General features: G+C 39.7%; 1 protein-coding gene across 2 annotated transcripts in view; it reads left to right on the forward strand.

Annotated features, from left to right (window-relative positions):
- iqgap2 (IQ motif containing GTPase activating protein 2) overlaps positions 1-12,303 on the forward strand; it is a 34,030-nt gene that overhangs the window by 6,538 nt on the left and 15,189 nt on the right. For both annotated transcript variants that reach the window (XM_058635811.1, XM_058635810.1), the window contains 11 exons: positions 3,916-4,072; positions 5,231-5,308; positions 6,620-6,696; positions 8,635-8,702; positions 9,436-9,549; positions 9,701-9,879; positions 10,705-10,792; positions 11,181-11,344; positions 11,525-11,612; positions 11,824-11,987; positions 12,117-12,277. In XM_058635811.1, the coding sequence (XP_058491794.1) occupies positions 3,916-4,072; positions 5,231-5,308; positions 6,620-6,696; positions 8,635-8,702; positions 9,436-9,549; positions 9,701-9,879; positions 10,705-10,792; positions 11,181-11,344; positions 11,525-11,612; positions 11,824-11,987; positions 12,117-12,277 (1,338 nt within the window). The remainder of the gene's footprint in view (positions 1-3,915; positions 4,073-5,230; positions 5,309-6,619; positions 6,697-8,634; positions 8,703-9,435; positions 9,550-9,700; positions 9,880-10,704; positions 10,793-11,180; positions 11,345-11,524; positions 11,613-11,823; positions 11,988-12,116; positions 12,278-12,303) is intronic.

Below are 12,303 nucleotides of genomic sequence, written 5' to 3' on the forward strand. Positions count from 1 at the left end.
CCAAATAAGGCAGATTTTGTGATTCTTGGACAGTTCCTTGGTTTGTATTTTAATTTATTGATGCCTTACACATGATGGCATTTAGATGGGGAAAGAAAAAAAATAAATAACAGGAAACAAATATAGGAAGTGCTGACTCGGCTTTATCACCTGACCAGTGACGTGGTTAAGGACAACCTGATCTGCAACTTCACTATAGGCCTTTTTCTGCAGAAAAAAAAAACCACATATTAACATTCACATTAATTATTTTGTATTCACATGTCACTATAAACAATGACATGAACTTCAGCTATGGTTAACGTCATTAACAATGATGTGCCTGTATGTATGTATGTATGTATGTATGTATGTGTGTACATGCTGTGATAATGGACAGCCTCTTGGGATAAATCTAGGTCAGTCCAAAGTCGTACATATATGGCACGTGATATGAACTTGCATATTTAATTTGCTCAAACCAGAAATGTATTGCCCACATGGTTTGTTGTTCAAAGTCCTCCATGTTGTGAACTTAACTTTAGTGGTGATGTTGTCCATACACACACACACACACACACACACACACACATTTCTGAAACAAGACTTTGTACCCTGACTGGAGAGTAAACAGTTACCAGTTTACGTTTGAAGTTTGGATTGGGACCTTGCTGTTTTTTTTGTTTTTTTTTTAAACAGATCCACTGTTAATCTTTGTAGAAGTGGTAGTAGTGAATGAGACTGTCCTCACTTCTAACTACAGTTTGTCTTTCTGCACACAGAGCCACATGCACAAACACAAACTCATGACCAGCATGACTAAGCTTTCTGACGCAAGAAGAGACAGAAAAAGTCCAGTTTTGTAGTTTACTAATAATGCGTTGAGGTGTGACATAACCCTGAGTCCTTTGGTCCAGAAAGCTGTGGTTTGTTTAGTCCAGTTAGTCACAGATTAGACAATGACAGGAAGTGCTGCTTTAAGTGCTTGTAAACAGGACTACTAGCCTGTCCTGCTCCAGGAGACACATTGTCTTAAGTCCAGGAAGTGAAGTTTCACAGGAGAGCTGGGTTACCCATGCAGGAAGTCACATTCCCGCCAACAATATCTATTCTTTGTAACTGTAGTCATTTCTATTCTCATCCCCACATTCACTCTTCATTAATAAGTTCCAATGATATGAAACTTAAAGGGTTTAATCTGCTTCATTTCTTTGACTTTGGTGTGAGCCTGTGCATATGTGTGTGAGTGTGTTTGCGATAGAGAGAGCGAGAGTGCACCCTGTTTGTGTCTGTATCTTTGTTTTGATTCACTGCCAAATGGGTTTTTTCCTGGCAAGCAACTTTGTGTGTTTGTAAAAGGTTAACTGGTGTGTCTTTCTGTTGATGCAACAATAGCATCTGCTCGATACCAGGTCCCAAAACGGGACGGATGGGTGTGTGGGGGTGGGAGGGTGATCCGAGAAACATCTAAGCATAAGAAATGTAGAGGCTGAGGCAGTATTTTGGTAATTATGCATAATTACTCTGGGGGGCTGTCAGAAGCTGTGCTAAGGTACTGAAGAGCCATCTGATACTTTGATACTACATAGAGAAACAATTGCTCGATTGATTGATTACAAAATAAATCGTCAACTGTTGTTGAGTTTTCTGATTCTTCAGGTTCTTAAATGTGATAAAATGTAAATATTTCTTTGCTCCATTTAACAAAGAAATCATTACAACTGAATCATTTTGGTTTGCGGACAAACCGGGACATTTGAGAAACACTGATTGACATTTTTCAACATTTTTCTGACATTTTATGCACCAAACAATTACTCGCTTAATCGAGTAATGCAGGAAATGCAGCTGCAACTATCGATTATTTTCATAATCAATTAAACTGTTATTACTGTCATTCTCGATTAATTTGATTAGTTGTTTGGTCGATAAAATGTTGAAAAATGTTGCTTGGTGTTCCCGAACCTCAAAATTATGGTGTTTGGTTTGTCCACAAACCAAAACGATTCATTTTTTAATTTTTGATTTCTTTTGTTATATGGAGCAAAGAAACAATAAAATATTCACATTTAAGAAAAAAAAAATCTTCTTAAATTATTTAAAAAACACTCAAACCCGTTAAACAATGATCAAACATGTTTGATGATTACTTTACTCGTGTTTCAGAGATACCTTTACTGAGTAAAGACAGCTGCTATCTTGTGTGCGTGTGTGTGCGTGTGCGTGTGTGTGTGCGCGTGTGTGTGCGTGTGTGTGTGTGCGCGTGTGTGTGCGCGTGTGTGTGCGCGCGTGTGTGCGCGCGTGTGTGTGCTTGTGTGTGTGCGTGCTTGTGTGTGTGCGCGTGTGCGCTTGTCCGTAATGTGCTGACACTCATTGGAGACCGAGTCTGCTGAGACACCCACATGGACATTTAATCAAGCTAAACAAGTTGTGAGTGGGCATGAATGCATGTGGGAAGCTTTATTGTTTTTAAGAGTCAGGGGAGAAGGGAGTTGCTGGTATGAACACAATAACTGAAGCATAAACAAGCTACAGCAGAGAGTACTGTGCACTTTTAGTGGAGGGAGACTCAGTGATAGGATAATACTGAACTGAACTGGCTGTTTTTGTTTGAATTTGGAGCCATCAGCACTGAGGTGTGACCTTAGTAATAAATATTGTGTCACACTTCCAGGCCAAGATAATCTGTAACAGATTTTCAGGCCATGATGATTCATTGTCTTCTCAAATCATTCACTAGTTCTTTGGAATGCTTTTTTCCCCCCTAATATCTCTGGGAATAGCCTGGCTGAGGCCGCAGATCTAAAAGCAAAATATTCAACCCTTCAGTGGGGAAATGACATCATTGTGAAAAATGGTCAGTGTTACTTTAACATGTGCTGTATATTATACTCAGCTTTTACTCTTTCCAGACACGTCTGTGGCCACGTCTTTGTTGCGGTTCATTTTTACTCCCAGTAATGAAGTGCGCCACAAAGCTTTTATATTGATTGAAGCAGCGATATCCGATTAGTTCGCTCATTATACTTAAAACTGTCAATGAAGAGTCCGTCTAACCTTCACATTGTCCCAGAGCTGAGACTGCAAATGTGTCCACAACCCCCTTCCTAAAGCATGCTGGGCACAGTGTAGGTGTTGCCTGTAACGACGCCAAGTTCTGTCAAGCCAACACTTTATTCTTCTGTTTAACCCAAAACCCTCGGCTAAATGAAGCCTTTGTAGAAAATGTTGTACTCGCTGTCTACAGGGTAGGAGAAAGAGAAGGTAAAAAACGGAGAGGATGCAACATTACGGATGCCACAACTGCCTTAAAACATCAAGAACAATGGCTTTAGTGTGTACTCTGGAAATGCTGTTGTTGTGCTGTGTGTGTTTAAATACCCTGAATGCAATGCAGTACTTGTTTGGTCTGTAAAATGTCAGAAAATGTTGATCAGTTATTTTTGTTATATGGAACAAAGAGTAGATTCATTTGTTATATGGAGCAAAGAAACCTGAAAATATTCACATTAAAGAAGCTGAGAAATCAGAAAACTTGTTTTAACTATTATTAATGTAGTTAAACAATTTATTTACTGTCGTAATCAATTCATTTGTAAGTGTTGGGCTGTAACTAACAATTATTTTCAGAATTGATTGATCTGTTGTTTATTTTCTTTGATTAATTGAGTATTTGTTTGGTCCATAAATTTGTTAGAAAATGTAAGTCAGCGTTTCGCAAACCTGGAGATGATGTTCTCAAAATATCTTATTTTGTCCACAAACCAAAATGACTCAGTTTTAATGAAACCAGAAACTATTCACATTTAAGAAGCTGACATTTTACGATGTGTTTACTGTAGTAATCAATTAATAATCAGATTTTTTTATTTATATACATGTTTGCAAGTTGATCAATAATAATGTCTTTGTTTTTTTACATTATTTTACCTCCAGGTGGATGGAGGCCTGCCTAGAGGAAGACTTGCCTGCGACCACTGAATTAGAAGAGGGACTGAGGAACGGCGTCTACCTTGGCAAACTTGCCAACTTTTTTGCCCCCAAAATGGTGTCTGTGAAAAGGATCTATGACAGAGACCAGGCCCGTTATAAAGTAAGTGTATTTCAAAACAACATTTTATAATTTTCACCACTACACTTGCATTCTTCAGCAGTTTGCCCCATATCAGACGTTTCCAGATCTTTCTGGCACTTCCTGACATTTGAGACAGTTTTCACACTGGAAAGTCTGAAGATGTTTCAGATGTCATAAGCAGTATAACTTTTCTCCTGTACTGTACAACAAGCTGCCTCAGTAACTTACTATAGAAGAATTGTCTCACCAGCTTTTTACAAAGTCATGTTCCTCTATATTGAAACTTTCACTTTCAATATCTGGCAGTTATTCAACCGTTAAAGAATAACGGTACTGAGAAGCTGACGTTACAAACATGTGACCGATGGTGAATCTTGTCTGTGATTGGATGGTCTTTCCACGGAGGACTGCTGTAAGACAGGTCTTTGACCGCAAAGCTCTAGTTCTCCAGTAGTTTTTGAATTTTCTAAATATCACAGACAGTCTAGGAGTTATATTAATGAGAAATGTGCATGCCAAATATCAGGACGGTAACAGAATACAATTTGAGTTGTTGTAACAATGCCTAAACCTAACCATAATTCAAATCTCAGCCCGGAACTTAACCAGTTCCTTTGGAAATGAGGTTCTGCCTCATCAGGACCAGGTTTAGTTTTTGGACTACTGGTCCTGATTAGGTGTGTTTATGCCATCCACACAGTCATAATGGGTCTATGTGGTAGCAATGGACCTGCAGACTACCTGGCACTATACAATGTCCTCTTTTGTTTTGTTTTTTTTTAAGACAAAATATTTCCACACAACCAAACGTACTGTTCCTCTTGGACACTTAAGTGTCCGCGGTGCCAGGTTCTGTTGAGCCAGAGGTCGTTGTCCAACATGTAGCCTCCTTTCTCCTCCTTCAGGCGACTGCTCTGCTCTCACTTAACATGTCATGTGATGGTACGCTTTTCTCACGAGTCACGTGTGTGTAATTGCAGCCTTTGCGGGTACAAAATCTAGTTTTTTCATATCACGTTATTGTTGCAAATCAAGTTATCGTTCTGCCCTTAACAAGGATGTTAGATTGCATCACTGATGATAAACTTGCTTTTTTGTAGTTGTTGTTATTATGTCTTTTACATTTTGTTGTAATTATTAAGTTTTAGTTCTGTGTGTTTGTGTTTTCTCCTCCAGAGCAAAGGACTGCACTTTAGGCACACTGACAACACAGTGCAGTGGCTCAGAGCGATGGAGTCAGTGGGCCTCCCTAAGGTTAGTCCATACTTACAGCATACAGACAGCCACTCTCTGTCTGACAAATGAATATACATACAAACATGTCCAGACCATGCTTCCCCAGTCATCCCATCATTAAAGATGGCTGCTTTTGTTGCAGGCATCTGAATTTAGAGTGTTTTCTGATTTCTTCTACATCCCTGTAACATTTCGTCTTTACTACCATAGTGCAATAGGTATAAAAGTGAAACAAGGACGACTGAGGTCATACCCAATGTCCAGTTAATGAAAAAGTCCTCGTCAACACTACAGTATTTTACTATTCATCAAGCATTCAATTGTTTTACCTGTGGAGTGAATATACACCTTAATTCAAGGTTTATTTCCAATTTTATTTGAGAGAATTAACTTTATTTATCTATTTTATTTTATGCAATAATTTATTCAAGAGCTTGTTGGTGGTAAATTAGATGTCTTGTAAAAGTGGTCTCCCAAAACCATGTAGGGGAGGAACTTGGAACATGTTGACTGGAGGAGGGAGAGGTCAAAACAATGACCCTGTGACCTCTAACTTGACCTGCAGTGTCCACATACAGCACATACAATAATAATTCATATTTGAAAGGGGAGCCAAATGTTAGACCACTAAAAATGTACACAAGGCAGGATTAACATCAGTATTGCTACTGTAAACAAAATATAAGTTTAATGTAATAGCGCCACAGCACACACCACCATTATAAAATATGTAATGCTCCAGTAAATCACAAATGTTAGAGATGGGTTTTTTTATTTGGGCTGAACGATTTGAGGAAACTAATCTAATTGTGATTTTTCTGACAGATAGTCATGGACAGAATTAAAAAGCAATAATTAAGTGTTAGGCTGTAACTAATGATTATTTTCAGAATTGATTAATTTCTTGTTTATTTTCTTGATGGATTGAGTATTTGCTTGGTCCATAAAATGTCAGAAAGGTTTTATCAGTGTTTCCAAAACCTGGAAATGAGGATGTTCTCAAAAGCCTTGTTTTGTCCACAAACCCGAATGATTCAGTTTTATTGATAGTTATATGGAACAAAAGAACCTGAAAAATATTCCTTTTTAAGAAGCTGAAAACTCAGAGAAATTGTTTTAATTATCTTTCAAAAAATGATGTAATGAAACATTTTATACAGCTGTTTCCTGGGGTTGCAATGTATCTTACTGGCGTTTCTATTACAGTGTGAACCGTATTATCATTTGTGATGGATAATCTTGCTCCTGTTCAGCTACAGCCAGAATAAAGAGTGCCAAGACCCTGATAAAAGAAGAGTGACTGATACCTCTTATGGTTTCTGATTTCAGATATTCTATCCCGAAACGACAGATGTTTACGATCGCAAAAACATGCCCAAGGTGGTGTACTGCATACATGCACTCAGGTAAGATTAAAAGATCCAAAACACAAGTGATTTTTCACCTTTCTGCCCCCACGCAGTTCTCCGGTCTGACAGTAAAATTGCTCACCCATCAGTAAAATCTTTTGTTGGCACACTGGCAGAGCACCCAGTTGTTTTTTTGTGTGAAAGTGCCACACCTGAATATCAAGTGTAGTGTAACCTCACTTCTGGGAAAAGGAAAGAAAACCAGTGGAATCAACTGTTATTGTTATCACTGACCTTAAGTCTTATAGTTGGACTAAAAACGTATGACCTGTTGAGTGGATTAGATTCAGCTAAGTGTTGGATTTTGTCTGTTTGTGTGTTCAGCACGAGTCTGCTCATTTACAGTGTTTAACATAGATAAACGTCCTTTCACGCTGTAGTTCTTGCAGACAATGTCACATGTGTTTAACTTTGACTCATAAAGGTCATTTTGCCATTTCTGCCTCTCCGTACAGCGACAGAGTGTGAAGTTACAGAATTTGCTCATGTATGAAATGACAAATGTATGTTTTACTCCACTCTGGGGCTCAGGAATGTCCTCTTTTCCCTTCCCATTACATGAAAATGAAGAATGCACATGTATGTTAGGAAGACAAATGGTTACAAGAACTGGAAAATACTCACTTTTTCTTTTGTGGCGGTTAGAAATGCAAGGGCAATCTTTTTTTATGATTTCTGTTAAATGGGTCAAGGTTACTGTATGCCAGCACTGGGCAACCTGCTCTAACCAATTGTTTCCGCAAATGTAGTGCGACTTGACATGCTTTCAGGCACTGAATCGCCTCTGTGCTCAAATTCCTGGATTTAAGTTTTGATCAAGTATGTGTTAAACACAGATGAGCTGCTTAGATTAAGTTTACATATAGCATATAAGTAGACATTCAGTGGTCAAGTCTTTACTTATAGTCTCATCATCATAAGGGTTTGTAATATCTGAACATATTTCTAGTAAAAGATGGTTTTATTGTTACATTTTATTGTGTCATCATGGTTTGGTCCAGTGTTACAACTCCAGCTCCTTAACTTTAAATCCACTAAAGTCTGCTTTATCTGTCTGACCCTTTCAGTTAACCAGACACAGATTTAGGGAGTGGTTATGTAAGCCGCTTGGATTGTTTTCTCTGTTGTAGTGTTTTGGTCAGGTCCCGAGAGAATCGGTTTCCTTCCCTCCTTCTGCACACACGTGCTCTTCCTTCCTTGCGAGTCGTGCGTGCACTCGCACCAGACCTAGTGAAGTACTCTGCGTCCCCGGGCACAAACATAATGCACACACGGAGGCAAAGCATTCACCTTCAGAATGGCGGGTGATTTCAAAGGGAACATAGTATAATAGTCTCTACTGACAAAGTGATGGAAATAAAAGAATCCAAACATGTAAAACAAGAGAGATCAGATGGGTAGTTGCACCAGGCTCATCAGCTGATGCTCAGCAACCCCAGTGGCGTATAATCGGCCACTTTCATTAACTTCAGTCAGCTGTTACTGTGTGAATCAGCTGCCTCACTCTTAAAACATTACCCCTCACATAGGCCGTTTGCATAATTGTCTATTGCCCCCTGTGTCTCAAGGACAGAGTGCATTCCCCATGTTTACACACACATACACACACCGTGATCAAAGGGCACAACCGCTTTGTCTACTCCGCTCAGAGTTGTGGTGAAACCACACCTGACTCAAATATCAATAATTCATCATCACAATTGGATACCTGCGGCAAGATAAAAGTTTAATGACACTTCCAGTCACCTGGTTGTCGAATTTGTTTGCCCAGCGGAGTTCCACAGCGCGCAGTCGGCCTGTTTTAACCTCAGCCAACACTACCCCCTGCTGGTGTTGGTGTGACACAGCAGAGAATGGGATTAGTTAGGTTCTTGAGGAGAAAAATAAAAATCGTATCACTTATGTTTAGCTTTGAATCTTTGTGTTTTATTGCAGCTTGTACTTGTACAAACTGGGTATTGCACCACAGATTCAGGATCTTCTGGGAAAAGTGGCTTTCACAGGTAAGACCCATTGAAATTGATATATATATTGTATATATGGAAAAAAATATTGTAATGTAATGTACTTTACTTCTATAGCCCTTTACAACAACCCACCGTTGACCAAAGTGCTTTACAAAATAAAAGCATTACAGACACACAGCATTAAAAGCACAAATAGCACAAAAGCAGTGAAGTTGCATGGATTTTAAACGGCAGTTGTGTGTGATATTTCCGATTTTCTGAGAGGTTATGTCATCCCCTACATGTTGCTTTAGGGCCTTTTTAAAATTCCGATCCCTACACATCAAGTTATGCATGTCGTCTTTTAATGAGAGCACTCTTTCTTGTCGGGATTTAACTCTGAAGTGTAAAATAATACCATGTACCCTCAAGCATGAAAGGTTTTATGAGGATTTACTCAAACATGGTGTAATATTGATGTTTTCTGTGGGTTAGGGTTAGGTATGATTCGATGAAGCTTAAGACGCTGGATTTTGTCATCCCTACTGACCATTTTGAAGTGTGTTCTATTTGTTCACCGTGCAATTACATCCAACCACTTCAAAGTCAAATAGTTTGAATAGAAATGTGTTTTTATAGTTCCCATGAGGCAGTGTCTGATGTCTGACGGTTATTTGCTGAGAAAAAACTAAAAGATAAATACATTGTATTGTCTGCTGTAGCTTGTATAGTGTTATACGTTGTCACCACAATTATTTTCCCTGCCTTTGGCAAATCTCTTGATTCCCAGAGGAAGAGATCAGCAACATGAGGAGCGAGCTGGAAAAGTATGGCATTCAAATGCCGGCCTTCAGTAAGATCGGAGGAATCCTGGCCAATGAGCTCTCGGTAGATGAAGCAGCTTGTAAGTCCTCTGAACTTTTTTTATCAGTGTATTTGTTGGAGGCCTGAAAAGTTCCAGTTTTAGTATCTGACATAGTTGAAAGGCTTACAATGTGTTATTTCTCTGTGTCTTTTTGGCCTAAAAGCTCTGAAATGTTTCTACACACTTTTAGTACATGCTGCTGTGATTGCCATCAATGAGGCTGTTGACAAAGCTCAAGCATCTGTGACGATGGGAGCGTTGAATAATCCTAATGCAATGCTGAAGAACATCCAGGACGCTTTGGCCCAGGACTACCAGGACACACTGAGCAAGGCTAAGACTCGGAAGCAGGGTCAGGCCTCAGGGAGGGTGAGGAGTCTTAACAAAAACACCATTGTATCACATGAAGTTTCAGTTTCATTATTTTATTTCTGTAATTAACAGTAATTTGACGATTATTACTGGGTTTTCCTATATTGAAGGTTTGATTAACGTCTGTTTGACTTTGTCTTGACATGTACATCACTACTGCTCTCAGATGGACTCAGATGCCAGTTAACAGTATGACCTCTGAATGAAAATGTCACTGCAAAATGATCACAAACATATTTTAATAAAGCTACTGGCTGCAGTGTCTCATCGGTATTCACCCCAAATTGTTAAAAAAAAGTCTAACCTAGGCGAAGTGTATGTTGACCTCTACACTTGGACCACCAACAGATTTTGACCATTCTGTGCTGCAATGACGGTCTTATCAATCAACCAAAAATGCAAAATGGATGACGCTTTTCCAAACAAATAGACGGAATGCAAAAAATGTTTACTGTGTTTGTGAACAAAGTATAGAATCGGTTATAGTTATAGTAAAGAGGAGTCTGCACTGAGGTCTGAAACGATTTGCCTCCACTGACTCGCTCCACTCAGCACATTCCAGCAGCTGCAGTGTCAGCTGTACTTCAACAAACGCTGCTGCTGCTACTCATCATCTGGCATCTCGCCTCCCACACTCTCCTCTCCACAGATACTATAAAAACAGGAGTCATACTGGTTGAAATATGATTATAATAACATGTCATATATGCAGCCTCATTAGTTTGAACAGAGAGAATGAATCTGACTTTAAAGTTCAAATTAAACATGCTGTGTGAAATTAATACCAAACAAATGTATTTATGTTTCTGTTGTCTTTGCTAGAGTTCCCCAATTGCTACTGAAGAAAGAGACGTTTATGAGGAGCTGCTCACACAGCAGGAGATCCAGGGCTGCATTAACTTAGTCAACAGTAAGGACTTCTCCCCTCATGACCTTTAACATGCTTTCTTTTTTTTCTTCCAAAAAAATAAAAGGTACTATGAAGATAGTGATATGCCGGTATATCGGGAGTGCTTGTGTCAATAACTGATGCAATTATACGTTTATTTATTGGGTTACTTCTGTAGTGAAATAAGAGTTGGTGAAGGTGCAGGCATAGAGGTAGCAGTACTATTTGACTTTTTAGTCATATCTGGCATCTTAGCATGTTTGCCGATATCCAATAATACATGTTAAAGCCAATATCAGCCAATACCGATATCATGTCGATTATATTGTACATCCCTATTTAATTTCATTCAGAACTTATAACTTCATCATCTGTAAGTGACATTTTGTCCTGGTTCTCCTCCCTCCAGTCCAGACGGCGATAGGGCAGGTGAATAAAGCGCTGTCTGCCCAGGACAAAGCTGCCCTGCTTGCTGCTCTTAGAGTTGAAGCTCTTGCCCTGCATGGTGTCCATGAGTCAAACTGCCACTGGTACCTGGAACATTTTACCACCTACTGCCAACTTAAGTCCAAGGTAAACTGACTCGGCCTTGTTTGCTCAGCTGTTGCTGGAGCCAGAGTGCCCCCTGTTTTCTTTTTAAGCTGTCAGCTAATTTTATTTTTGCAGTTTGTTGGACATACACAGTACACCCAGTCAATGTCTGTTACAGTAGGATCTTAGTGGTATCTCTAATAAAGTGTATTCTTGCTGCAGGATGTAGGGAGAGCAGTGATGACGGACAAAGAGGAGATTCAGAAAGTTGTCAGCTCTTGCAACGACTTTGCTGAGGCTGAAAAACGAAGTAAGAACCTTTTTTTATTTGCATTCGTTTCACTTAACATGGATGTGGTGTGTCAGTAGTGACAGATGAGTTACTTTGACAACACTCACAAAAGGATGTAAAGTCTTATTAAGTAAAACCACAGGTTTTGTATCTAAAGTTTCAGAAAATGTAAGTGAAGTTACTCTAAAAATGTCTGCGACTGACTACCTGTGAAAATTGTCTTGACCAGAACTTGAAGCGGTCGCTGCCATTAATGCCGCTATACGTCGCGGCAATGCGGTGGAGACGGCAGAAGAGCTCATGCACCCTGAGGCACAACTGCCCATTGTCTATCAAACTGCTGCCAACCTCTATCAGGCTGAGCTTTTCAGTTTGCAGCTACAAGGCGGACGGGTGAGACATTTATGTTTGCTATTCTGATACATGCTGTATCGGAAGGGGCATGGGGAGGTTTGTGCTCGATTATGTGCTGCAGATAAATGTCACTTCATGGCCTGTGATCCACTCCGTTATTTGACACAGTCTGGCCTGAGCCATGAAGAGCTGACTGTAGCCGTGGAGATGCTGTCCGCCGTAGCAGTGCTCAACGAAGTGCTGGACACCAAAGACCCACAGGCTGTGATTGAACAAATGTCCGACTCTCCTCTGGGCTTCACCAACATAGACCAAGATAACCTCAACAGGTAAGACGGCTGCTGGACTCTGCTTT

This window comes from Solea solea, chromosome 8 (genome assembly GCF_958295425.1).
Source record: "Solea solea chromosome 8, fSolSol10.1, whole genome shotgun sequence".
Classification (NCBI taxonomy): Eukaryota; Metazoa; Chordata; class Actinopteri; order Pleuronectiformes; family Soleidae; genus Solea; species Solea solea.